Here is a 14,164-nt window from a genome sequence, read left to right as displayed (position 1 = left end):
TTGAACTTTCCACATGAACAAGTCCTTCTTTCTAAGTCAACAATGCAGTCTACTCCATTACCTTTAACCTGCAACATGGATCTGCTCATCAGATAACCGTTCATGAATTTACCTTTTTCTATTCTTCTTGAAATCTTTTTATCCACCTCAACAGTTAAAGGATCTTTTTGTTTTGCACTTAACTCTCTACTCTCATAAAACTAGCGTGTCATCATTTCTCTGATGTTGTCTAACAAAGGAATTATTGGATACTCTCTGGGTGACCTCAAAGCTGCATTGATTGACTCAGCCGCATTGTTGGTGTTAATGTCATATCTATAACCCGGAAAATGACAGCGAGCCCATTTTCTCACATCAGCTTCCTCTAGATAACTTCCAATAGCAGGACTAATTTTGTTAATTCGCGCAAAGTCTTTCTCAAACTCAACAACTCTATAAGCTTTTGATGCTTTTGCAACCATACCAGCAACACCTCTTCCCTTATTATATGTTATAATATTACTAATCAAGTGGTGGATGCAAATACCATGTTTAGCCAATGGGTAAATGTTTCCAATTGATTTAGCAATCGATGTATGTCTATCTGACACAAATGATAAACCTTCTTCATCAGCTATAACCATCTTAAGTTGCATAAAAACCACTCCCATGAACAATCATTCTCAGAATCAGCAATTCCAAATGCGATTGGATACAAATTGGAGTTACCATCTACAGGTTTAGCAACTAGTAGAACTCCTTTGTATTTATTCTTCAAAAATGTTCCGTCAACTACTATCACTTTCCGCATTGCCTTGTAGAACCCTCTTCTTGATTGACCAAAAGAAATAAATAGATATTTGAATCTTCCATCAAAGTCAATTTCGTAATTCGTGAACGTACCAGGATTCGCTTCTTGTAGCATGTGCAAGTATATTGGTATCTTAGCATAACTTTTCTCAGGAATTCCTCTAGCTTCGTTAACTGCATACTCCCGAGACTCCCAAACTTGGTGATATGTTAGCTCGCAGCCGTACCTTGAACGAATGATATTAATTATATCAATCGGTTTAGGACCTTCCTTCACACCCTCATAACTTTGCTTAATGAGATGTCCAATTGTTCTTGCAGATGGAATCCTACAAAATGATTTTTTTTGAAGGAGTACATGTATCGTTACCCACAAACTTGTTGATTTTGAAATATGTAGACGCTTGTAAACACTCAGCCCGGAGCCTCCAATTACAAGCACTCTCAATGCAACGTATACACCACCATCTCTTATCTGATTTTCTAATCCTGTAGTCGCAATTATATATAATTGCATACATTTCCATAGTAGCCTGTAAAGCTTCCTTACTGCTAAAATATTCGCCCTTCTTTACCATTGAATCTTCCAACTTTGAACCAGCAGCATCACCAAGATTAGCATCAGTAGGCTTTTCTAATACAACATTAGTTAGCTTATGTGAATTCCTTGAAATAATAGCTACTGATTTTCCCAGATCAACTCCCACACCATCACCATCACTTGTATCATGTGGGTCCTTATTCAGATCGAACTGGAATTTACTCCTATCATCATCAACTATTCCTTTGAACGTAACACACAACCGAATCATGTTTTTCCTTTTCAGATATGCAAGAAAAATTTTCATTCCTCTATCATTTGTCAATACAACGGGAGGAGAATCAACTTTAACTTCTGTGGGTAAATTACTGAATTCCACATCAAACATACTTTGCTCTATTTCATAGTCTTCTGAAACCATCACCTTCAACTCTTCAAGAGACGTAGTGGGTTGCAAAGTCAGTAATCTCGCACGTTTTTCTTCATCATCAATAAATCTCCACTCCTTGTTGGCACCTAGTGTCCATACACCACAAGTAACGTAGATTTGCATCATAAACAATTAAGTGAAATTTTTGTGGAAGGTGGAAGAGATGGTAAACACCCGATCACGATATCATAAGTTATGTCGAATGTCAATTTTTCCTGTTTTTGTGTTTCTTCTAAATAATTTAGAATACACATTCTAAAATATATTAGAACATATCTAAACAATAAATACAGAATCGTAACCATAAATTACGATTATTCAAAAAATATTCACTTTCCTTATTTAGTTTATTTTCTTTCGATTTCTAAAGTATTCTAAGTTTTACAGATTATGAATTCTAAAATGTTTATGGTATATATTCTACTTCTTTTAGTATACAAGGTAAAACGTAGAAAATATATTCTGAATTGATGTAGAATGAAGAAAAATGTAGAATACATTTTCTTAATTTGGTAGAACATACAAAATTCAGTTTCTGAAGTTTTTAGAACAAATTTTCCCTCTAAACTTCGTAGAACATGTACAAACTGTAGAATGAATGTTTCAGAACTTGAAAAAATCGTAGAAAGTCTTTTCTGAACAATTTAGACCAGAAATCATCAATTTACAAACTGATTTTTGACACTCAAAACATTTTTTTTTTCAAAATTTTTTTTGCACATTGTATACTAACATGACTTTACTGTTTGTTTTTTGGTTTAAACTCCTAAAAACTTCACTAAATCTATTAGTAGGGGCATTTCCGTCATAATTGACAATCTTCAAAAAAAGTGTATATGGACAAATGTTTGGCAAAAACTCCTTTATTTCTAATTTTCCCTTCAAAATATTTGACAAAACTACTAGTAAGATAAAGTCGTGACGAACCAAATAATACCGTAATTTTATGCTTGACAGACAAAACCCATCAGTAATAACTTCATGAACTTCATAATTAATCAATTTGAAATAAAAAAATGGGACACTGCAAAAATAGACTACAAAGTTGAGTCAATTGCAATGTTAGACCCCTTTTTTCTCTCTCCAACATTTGCTACTTTCTCTCTATTAAATCCTTGTCCATTCATTGTATTCACAAAAATGCCATTATTGATGATTTATTTGAATTTCTTGCGAAAATGTTTATTACATCCATATCCTCATCTTCTTCTTTGATTTACGGTTGTACCACCGCCATCAATTTTCCAACAACCATGAACAACCAAATTTGAAGCTCTTAATGCTTCAACAACCTGAATTTGTAAGCTTAAATAACAGTCAATGCTAAGAGAACTTCATTTTCTTCCATATCCTCTCCATTTTAATCCTAGAAAAAATTTATCTTGTTATATATCATGATTCTTGGATAGTGATTAAGTTGGCGCTGGGTTTCTTCCGTGGTGACTTAAGATGACGTCCTTGGTGTTTGACATTGCGAACAACCACCGTCAGGTTATTTTCCGGTAGATTTCGTGATTTTCATTGTGTTTTTGTTGAAATTAGACTTCATTTGTTAGTTGAACCATCATAATATAATGTAAAGTCTATTATTTGGTGAGTTTTGCAATTTAAAGTTTATCGAGTTTCGAGCCCGTATACTGAAACGTCAGTCTCCTTAATTTCATTTGGAAACAAAAAAATATGTCTTAGACTGCATTATAATATTTCTAACGGATACTTCCTTTACAGTCTACTAAAGTGTATTTTTGCAATTGACCAAATTATTGACTTTTTAGTCCAGACTGTCAGACGAAGTCTTTGCATGAAAAAAGGTAGTAGACTTCTATAGTGGTTAGTTTTGCAATTGACCAAAATATAAAAGTATTGACCATAATATTATTTATAAAAAATTACCAAGTTGACTGGAAAAGAAATCTATTAGTGAAAAAATTAAAATGTTGGTCAACTCCAAAAATGACCAGGGCAGACTACAAACAAAGTCACCATTTCTGGATACTTCATAAGTAGTCTAATTGTGAAAAGTCAAATTTGGTCAATTGCAAAACTAACCACAACGAAGTCTAACTTTTATAGTTGACGGATTTACGAAGTTGTTAGATAGAAGTCTACTACAAAGTCAATGGTTTGGTCAATTGCAAAAATAACCAGTGTAGAGTGCAATCGAAATTAACTTTTTGAAACTTTCAAAGAATTCTACTCTTTTTTATGTTTTGAATTACATAACTGACCCAAAAATTAACAAAGGAAGACAACAAAAGAAGTCAACAATAATAGTAGACTTCAAAAGGTGTCTGCTTTATTAAATTGTAATTGCAAAAATAGACCACAGGTAATAGACTTCACAAGTAGTCTCTGTATAGAGACTTGTTTATGTGTACAATGTTGACATCAACATGAAGTCCTCAGAATTTGAAAACCAATTTGCAACAAGTTGGTGAATAATTTTAAAGATTTTCTTGTTGTACTCTTTGACATATGATATGTACTTGCTTCTGTATGTTTTTGAAATGATTATGTATTATACATATGGAGAAATCAAGTTTTTGGTTTTCATAGGCAGTTAGGTTATTAAATTATACATTATTTAGGAACTCAAACTGTTGTATTTATCTCTAAAGTCTGTACAATTGAAATTGTCTTAATTGGAAATTTATAAAGATTTTTTTTTGATTTTTTAGTTCGTTTGTGTTATATCGGTTATGTAATTGCCTATGTATATTTTGACGATGATAAAATTTTTATACTTTTTGCTTTCCTTAGAGGGTTAAGGGTTGAGGGTTTAGGGTTTAGGGTTTAGGGTTTAGGGTTTATGGTATTTTAGCTTGCTGCCTATTCTTTCAGGTAAATGGCGCAAATACCTGTTGTTTTCAGAGTATGGTTGACGAGAAATGGGTCTTGGCATTTTGACATGGATGGACGCAAAGGTGGGAGAATGTTTTTTTTGTGGCACGATTGTACATACGCTGAGCTTGTTGAAATGGCTGTAGAAGATTATCTGATTGACAAAGAAACAAATATGGTGCAACTATCGTATCCCTTAACAGAGATGATGCTTCAGCAATTGCCTCAAGATACCCCTCCTGTCTATGTCAAAAATGATAGATCAGTTCAGAACTTGATAGATTTTAGTAGTAGGAATGTTGTTCGCCTTTGCGTCTCTACGCATTACATGGATGGAAATCCGGTTATGCCGCTCAACTCTCGTTCTGTTGACAATGGAGAGCCAACAGCTGAATTTGGTAACGATGTAGATCCAGGTGCCGATGAGTGTGCAGATGAATGTGCAGAAGAATGTCATGAAACTGATCATACAGATGAGAAGCCGAAAGATGTTGATAACATGGATTTCGATTACAGTGAGTACGGGAAATTTAAAGATGAAGATGACGGAAGAGATGGAGATGACCTTGGACTAGATTCTGAAGAAGGGAAACCATTTTTTGGTGGTATTGTTGGACAGTTAAATAATCCTTGGATAGACCAACTGAAAGTAGGTCAATGCTTTGCATGCAAAGCTGACGTCATATCTGAGGTGCGTTTGACCGCGGTAATGTTAAAATTCTCTTTCAAAATTAAGAAGTCAACAAAGTCTCTGTTGGTGGTAATATGCTCTGTTCCAGGATGCACATGGAGGGTCCTAGCCACTGTGAAGAATGATCCAAACACTTTTTAGGTCACCAAATATCTTAACGTGCATATATGTTCTATTGTGGACCGCGTAGCTAACCGTAAGCGTTGCACCTCAAAATATATTGGGAAGATAAGATACAGTTTGAGTGAATAAACAAGTTGTTAATGGTTTGGTGAACTCTGATTTGGTTAAAAAATATGAGGAAGATAAGATACAGTTTGAGTGTGAGGCTATGACAGCCAAAGCAAGGGAAAAATGCACCGACAATTCATGGTTATTTCTTGGATAGGTTTCATTGTTGTCATCGCAATGTGTCTTGGGATGTGTACACCATCTCTAATTTAACTTCAATCAGACGTCTATTAAGCTTTCGATGTATGCTATTGTTTCAAGTCTACATTCGTTGTACCCTTTCGATATCTCTAAATTCATTGTACCCTTTCGCTATCTATACATTCGTTGTACCCTTTCGATTTATCTACATTCATTGTATCATTGCCGTCTCATCATCTTCTTCTTCGATCATTGGATCTATAAATATCCTCTCAATTTCCACTCAATCTATTGCATCTCCTTCTTCGATAACAAGATAATAAGTTGGTTCACGAGCTATGGCCGGAGAGAGTTCCAGTAAGCGTAAGAGAAGTAGTTCTGATTTCGAGTGGGAAGAGGAAGTAATTGATGCCATGAAAGAAGCGTTTGAGAGGACGAGAGTCATGGTTGAAGAAGAGACAAGGATCGCTACAAAGCAATTCTTCGTATGATGAGAGATCACATGAAGAAGAAGGAAGAGGCCACCGCCCTTGTGCATCAAGTGGATCTGATCGACGCTCAACTATCTCAACTGAATCAAATATTGGGTCAACAACTTGTTGACTTTGAGGCAGAGCACAAGAGGGTAGAGGAGATGAGAGAGGTTGCAGAAGCGGATGTCAAACAGTGTAAGGTGCCTCCTCCTATTGATTGGGGCAAACTTGATGTCCGTCTCGACGATTAGTTGCATCACCCAAACTCCTATTTGTATTTAATTTTTTATTTTCTACCTATTTCTATTTCTAGTTGTCAATTCTACATTTCTACATGAATAATGAATATATATTTCTAATTCTATTGGTCAACTCTACATGTCCATTATTTTCAAATATTCATTAGAAGTATATAAGTTAACTTCAGTAATATGTCTACTTGGCTTTCATTGTACACTATTTCTTAGTGGAGACTACAAGTTATTAATATTTAAATATTAACTAACGAGGACCAGACAAGTGTAAAAATAAACAGAGGCGACCAACAAAAAAGGAAAAAAAAAGAAGAAACGTTTTCGGTTCTCTCCTCTTTCTCTCTCTTTTTTATATGTAACCACTTTCTCTCTCTTTCTGTATTATTTTATTAATTTTTACTAAGATTTGAAAATAACACATTCCCCTATAAAGTTTAGAAAGCTGTCACATTTTATATTATTTTACTTTGCTTCACGGTTTCGAGAACAGTGTAGAGTGAGTATCGTAGGGATAGCAGGTAAAAAAGCACTTTGCTGGCATTTATTGAAACTCTGTAGATGCCTCGGCATTAGGTCCGACAGCATAAAGATGAAGCACTGTTTTACATTATATTAATAAAAAGATCCCACAATATAGATAGCATCCTATCATCAGAGTTAACCATAAAATTTAACTACCAAAATGAAATTCTAATTCGATTGAACAACAATATTCCTTCGAAGTCTATAAGTTAACTTCATAAAGATGTCTATTATGATAAGCTATTGTTTAACAGAGACTATAAATAATTAATATTTTAATAACTAACTAATGAGGAACAGACAAATGTACAATTAAACAGACGCTTTGCTGGCATTGTTGAAACTCTGTAGCAACCTTGGCTTTAATTGTGGACATAAGGATGAACCACTGTTTTAGTGAAAATAGATAGTTATGAATAGAAGAATGGTAATGTCGTTTACATAGAGGTTAATAAGGAGGATCCCACAAAAAATATATGGATACCGCCCATTATCCGAGTTAATTAATAATATATCCAACCCACAAAATAACAAGATCCCCCAACAGAAACAAAACATCATCCTAATAAGTCATACATAAGTCATACAAATTTAGAAAGAAACAAGTTCTTAGTTAGTCTCGAATTGGGGGAGGATCATATAGCCCAAAATCCTCGATGTAATTTGACTCATTTGGTCCACGACACTCAATCTCGTGAAATAAGTCACAAGCCAGCTTCTCCCTTATCCATGGAATGTTTGCGTCGCACAATGTAGAAGGAAACGACAGTCTTAGTGCATGAAATTCTATGTACTTTAATGTGAAAACACCACAGTCACCTGGCTTCTTATTCAGAGGCACTGCCGCTGTGATTCGCTCGTGGGTGAACTTCTCGTACGGGTACATCGGTTTGTGGTCATGACTGGCTAACTCCCGCAGCACATACGGAACCATCACAGCTATCAGGTGAACTGCAGCCGCAAGCTCATCATCGGAAGAACAACTGGGAATGCTGTCCCAGATAACGATGTGTCTCATTGGAATCGATATCCACAAGGCAACCCAATGCTCAGATTTAATGTTTAACGGCGCGTACAGATCGTCCACTTCCATACCCCATTGTTTGTTAGACTGGGCATACGGTGGATACTCACCTGCGTGGTAACTGAAGGCACCGCCCGACAGAAGTTTTCCAGACCCATCAGGATTCGGCTCAGATTTTTCAAAGTCAAAATACTTCGTCGACCACATATGAGTGAACATAGCATCTAGGAAGGCAATTCTATCCGATCTAAACCTCTCAGGATGTGATGTGTATCGTTGTCTCAGTAGATTCAAACCCGCATCCATGTGCTGGATAATCACATGGATTTTAAAACACAGTTAAATAGTATTGAAGACTGTCAACATAAACGAGTTCAAAAAGTTTACTAGTAGACTTACCGAATCTCTAAGCCACACTGTTCTTGTCTGCAGTTCGTACCACCAAAGACAACATCGGGATTTGTTTGGAACCTTGTTCCTGTACGTCCTGTGGATGAAGAATGGTTTGGAAACATATATGAACCAATATATTCTAAACGTATATTCATGCAACATAACATAAAATGTAGTAGGCTTACGGATCTTCCTTTAAGAAGTCAAGCAAAACCTTCTTTTTCTCCTTGTCTGCTTTAAGAAAAGGATTATATGCTGACGTATTTGACTTACTACCCATGATAGTCTTGGCTGTGTTATCACCAACGAATGGAGAACGCTGACTTGACGCCAGTCTCTTAACCCTTTCAGCCTTGCCTTGTGCCGCAAGCATAGCAGCTTCAACCCGTGGTTGTTGCTTCTTAGCCCTGGCAGTGTAGTCAGCTGCTGTTGGGATATCTGTGCGAAGGAACAGAGGTGGGTCTGAATCAGTGTCAGATGAATCAGGGCTATCCTCTTTTGTTACCTTCTTATCCGTACGGTCACAGATGGAGAAGGGTTCCGTTTCTGCAAATTCCAATATAAAGACTACATGATCATTGATGTGAACAAATAAAATTAAATCAAACATATCTGACATATGTTTAAGAGTCTTGAATTTGACAAAACAAAGACAACATAAAGTTGAAGTCGACATCACATAATGAAGTCTAACAAATACACTTGATTAGAAGTCTGAGAGGTTGACAACCTCTATAAGTCTATTTTTTCTTCGCCTTGTACCTGGTATTATGTTTGTGAGGAATCGTAGTAGGAATTTTCAAGTGTTCAGAACTAACCATATCCGTGGTTTCTTGAGTGTTAGGTTCATCCTCTTCAGCAGTAGCTTCAGGAGCATTCTGTTCCTTTGTGTTGGTGTTGACATCTGATGCACCAGTTACATTTCCCTTCGTTTTGGAAAGATCCGAAGCAAGGCTTTCCACCTTCTTATTCAGCATGTCAAACCTCAAATCGCAACTTCTGAATCCCTCCTTCATCTCATGAGTCAGAGCTGCTCCCCAGATGCCGAGCTCATCTTTAATGGATTCCAAGATATTGATATCCAAGGCAGTTGAAGTATCTGGACAGTGCCTCTTCCCACTTGGTTCATCAAATGTACCGGCTCTCTTCTTCTAACCCTTATCCTCCACCTTCATCTTCGAATTGTTAGACGCATAAATACCGTCTGTCTCCCACAAGCCTCTCCCCCACTTCCATCGACCAAAATTCCAAGTCAATGCTTTCATAATGTTAGCAATATTTTCATCTGCTTCATCATCTTCCCAAACAGGGGTACTCATGCCACCAATGGTCTTGAAGTGGTTGAAACGAGTCTACAATTGATATAAAACAGTATAACTGTTCAAATCCAACAGCAACATCAAACAAATATATTATATGAATCTACTGCTATGCGTACCTGTCTTAGAATGCCCTCTTTGACATATTTTCTACTGCGGGAACCACGGTAAGCAAGCAACGGTGGAGTAGGTTTATTAGGCAACAGATCGCCATATTCCTTACCAAATTCCGGCATAGATTCATATACCCAAATCAGCAAAGGTTCGACAAACCCGTCTAATTGGTAACTCTTGTTAATGTCCACCTTCTTCAAAGAATGGATGAGATTCTTGAAAGCAACTCTTCCCCATGGATAATCTTTAAATGCATCTAAATCCATTACTAGCCTAGCCATATTTAGACGGGTGGGCATTGAGGATTTTCTAGCTTCTATAAACCCAATATAGATGGCTAGATAACCCAACCTAATACGATCAACTCTATCCCACTCGGCAGCGTTCTTACATGCTGCGACGAGTTGATCAATACTCGGACCGATGTCTAAACTGTCTCCAAGCTTCTCCCAAAAATCTTCCATCTCGTCTGTAACATCAACCTATGGTTGCTCCAAGGACTCAACATCTTCACAGTTAAGTCCAGTGATTGCTTCACAGTGATTGCTTCAAACTCATTTAAAGAAAATCTTAATGGGTTAGACCCAACCAGACTCCATATCTCGTACTTTTTGTTACAGACTAGCTGAAAGCTGAGCATATAGTGAACCAGTCTGGAAGCCCATTCGAATTTGAGACGGTTGAACTGTAAGAAGACACCCAGTGGAGACTCTCGAATCTCATCCCATTCATCTTCTGCGAGAGCTTCGTACAGTTCATCAAACAGCTTCGTATCGTTGCTGTAATATCCGATGCTTTTACACAACAACGGTTCCTCTCCTTTCGTGAAAAACCTCCGGGGAAATTTTGGATTGTTCGCCTCCTCCATTCTGCAAAATAAGGCAAAATAAGATTATGTTTGGCGGGGTTTTGAGATATAAGAAAGACAAAAACGATTAGTCTACAATTGAATTGAAAAGGAAGTCTACAATCGATTTGAAAGAAGCTAACCTTCAGTTTAATCGAATATGAAACGACGGCGAAGACGTTAAGATGAAGCGGCGGGGTTGGATAATACAGAGTTCGGCGAGATCTGGTACAGAAACGTTAAGCGTAGGAAGTCAAAAAAACAATCTGAAAGATAGAGATTCAAGTTTAACACAATAGTAAAGGGAAAATCAACTGTTAGTGATAAGCAAAATAGATAAGCGGAAGAGGAAAGTTAACAAGAAAATGAAGACGAAATTAGAGATAACAATATTTTTATCTGAGTTTTTAGGTTGTATAAAATAATAATAATTATAATAATCCCGGTTTCTAAAACTAAAACCGTTTTACTCGAAACATTATCGGAAAATTGTAAAGAACCCGTTTAAAACCGGATCCCGTTTATCGGTAAATCAATTCCCGCTTATCGGTTTCTTAAACAAATATAATATTACCGCCAACTAACGTCAAATCAATTTATACCTTGTAATGATTATGTTTACGACTTCTCTGGCAGACTTCTCCAAGAGAAATTGAACCGTCTACAAGCCCATCAAATCAAATTAATACATGTCAGATCTAGTAGACTTCTCAAGGAGACTTCTTCCTGGGAAACTGAAACATACTTTAACCTGCAAATCTATCTAACCAACCAAATTAATACATGTATGATCTAGTAGACTTTTCAAGGAGACTTCTTCCTGGGGAACTGACTTTAACCTGCAAATCTATCTAATCAACCAAACTAATACATGTACGATCTAGTAGACTTCTCAAGGAGACTTCTTCCTGGGAAACTGAAACATACTTTAACCTGCAAATCTATCTAATCAACCAAATTAATACATCGTAGACTTCGATGAACCCGTTTCTATGATATATGTTCACTTAACTGTGATGAACCCGTTTATTTGCAAATCTATCTAATCAACCAAATTAATACATCGTTAACTTCGATGAAGTTCAATATAAATTTTCTAATAATTACCCAACCGTGAATGTTAGAATTCTATACTTATAATTATATTTAAAACGAAGTGATATAGAGAAAGTTTCTATTATTACCAAATCCGTGAACAGTCTCCAATTCCTCGTGGCTGTGATGATTTATATTGACCGTTCCAATGAAACTGGAAGATCAATATCACTTTGTTGGTACGGTCCGTGAACAGTCACCAAATTCTCAGTCGTGAGGATGAAATTTTTTAAGAGAAAAGAGATGAGAGAGGAAGGATACTTTTTTTGGTTGCAGTTTTAAAATAATCTCAAGACCCACTATTTGGGTTATATATAAGAGACGAAGCGGTTGCAATGAACAGTTACATATAAATAATTAATTAGTAAGGCAAACCGTCACCTCGAAGAAAACCAATATGCAGACTTCAACGCCTGACTTCTTTACACATATTAAGTAGTAGACTTCATAATCTTAATTTTCCGACAATATGTAAACAGTTATTAACTGAATTGAAATCAACGAAGTCATCCAACTATTACAAAAACTGAAGCAAGTTCACAGATTACAAACATAAAGACGCCATTCAAACAAACAGACACGATGAAGAAAGGTTCACAGATTTTAAAACTTAATTGAAAGATCTACGAAACCAAAACCAATGAGATTAATACCACGATGAATATTATACCGGCGATTAAGACATTCTCGACCACCCCCCTTACACGCCGAACTGACAGACGTAATTCTTTCATCTGGTCTTTCACCTTGTCTAGCTCCTGCTGAACCCACAACATTTCATCATTTTCCAGGATGGCTGTTATAGAATCCCTTTGGTCAGCAAGTCCACCTCTCATTGCCTGAAGTTCTTGCATAATAGCCTCATCCCACCATTTCATAATATGGTCCTCTCCATCCTATACAATAGAAATAAATAAACCATGAGAATATTATATACTCAAATAATAACATCAAATCAACCACCAGACAATCTAACAACCTAATGGTTATTGCATCCAAAGAAAGTTCTTCCAGGATTGTCGGCTGTGGTGGAACATTTCATAACGGTTTCCCTTCCGCAGAAACATTTGTCAGGAATTCCAATTGTTAGGCCAAGAAAGTTTACTTCGGGTGGACCTTCACTCCATACTTGCAAAGAACTAGAAGATGGCTGAGTGTAGCTGTGTAACCCCATATTTGTGTGTAAAATGAACAAAAAACGATGAGAACATATATATATTTACGAACAAAAATATCTACACCGTCACAAAAGCAAATCGCCAACGATAAACCAAGAAATACTTATCTGAGATGTTCTTGAGATTCAAAAAGAGAAGTCTGAGAATCTGAATTTCCGAGAACACAATTTCGGAAATTTTTGAGGGAGAAATTTTGGGGAGAGAAATTTCGAAGAGAGAGACAGATCACATAAGAAACTAGGTTTGACCTACAGAAAGAAGTATATATATCTTTAAATTATCCGGTTAGGTTAAAAACAAGGAATCGGTACAAATTCGGTTAGGTTCAGCTAAAGGTTTGGTTAAATTATCGGTATTAATATAATATTAATAATTGATGGCATAACAAAGTCGACCACGAAAATTCTACAGAGAAGTTTACTTAAGTAAAACCCTAAATCATATAATTTTAACCTAATCAGCCTTTCCTCCCTTAATGTGAATCGTTTATAGGTAAATTTATTTTATTACAATGCAGGAAGTCTATGTGGTTAATATTTGGTCAATAGGTTTATCAAATTATTTTTTTATAAAATTTTAATTAAAATTTAAACTATAATTAACGAGTAGACCTACAGTTATGTCTTCACATATACTCAATTTGTAATCTACCTTAAATAAATCTATTGCAGAATTCCTTCGGGTTACATCTGTCATTTCGGCTTGTGTTTTTTGTTTGGTCGTAAGGGAGTCAACTGTAATTTCAGTACCCTTAGTGGTTATGTTTCTCAAATATCAAATATGGGATCTACTATTGCATTGAAGGCCAAATAAAGGTATACAAAATGCAATTATCCCTAAAAAAATACCATAATTTTCATATAATATATATATATATATATATAAATGCTGTATTTGTTATAAAAACAGTTTTCGAATAAATTTTACAGTTTTACAAAAAAAATCAAAAAAGGAAAATAATAAAAAAATACTTAATTTTTGCAGAGGAAGTTATTGAATCTATTATTCAAAAAGTTAATCACAAAACAAGAAGCAAAGGAATGCACTAGATCAGTCTGAATTTTGTGAGACACTATTTGATTATTTTTTGGAGCATTCTCCAACACAACCTTACTTACAAGCTCATTTGCTGAAGAAGTTATTGAATCTATTATTGAGCTGAAAATCAATAGAACTATAGAAGTAACATTCAAAAATAACACTTAAAAGGAATTTTGTTTAACGACAAGTTTTGCATCAATAACTTACTGTTGTTTATATGCTATTTGATAAGAAGATAAC

The 14,164-nt window shown here is 35.7% G+C and overlaps 1 protein-coding gene and 1 pseudogene across 1 annotated transcript; both read right to left on the bottom strand.

Moving 5' to 3' along the window:
* Positions 1-7,526: 7,526 nt before the first annotated feature.
* LOC147925356 (uncharacterized) lies at positions 7,527-8,243 on the bottom strand. The gene has a single exon (XM_087492582.1). The coding sequence runs from the start codon at positions 8,241-8,243 to the stop codon at positions 7,527-7,529; it is 717 nt and encodes a 238-aa protein (XP_087348708.1).
* Positions 8,244-8,511: 268 nt separating this feature from the next.
* LOC147925355 (uncharacterized) lies at positions 8,512-10,631 on the bottom strand (annotated as a pseudogene).
* Between the last annotated feature and the right edge of the window lie 3,533 nt (positions 10,632-14,164).

This window comes from Camelina sativa, chromosome 16, assembly GCF_030686135.1.
Source record: "Camelina sativa cultivar CO46 ecotype springtype chromosome 16, ASM3068613v1".
Classification (NCBI taxonomy): Eukaryota; Viridiplantae; Streptophyta; class Magnoliopsida; order Brassicales; family Brassicaceae; genus Camelina; species Camelina sativa.
Note: the sequence above shows the minus strand (reverse complement) of the source record. Positions and strands in the feature narration are given on the sequence as shown.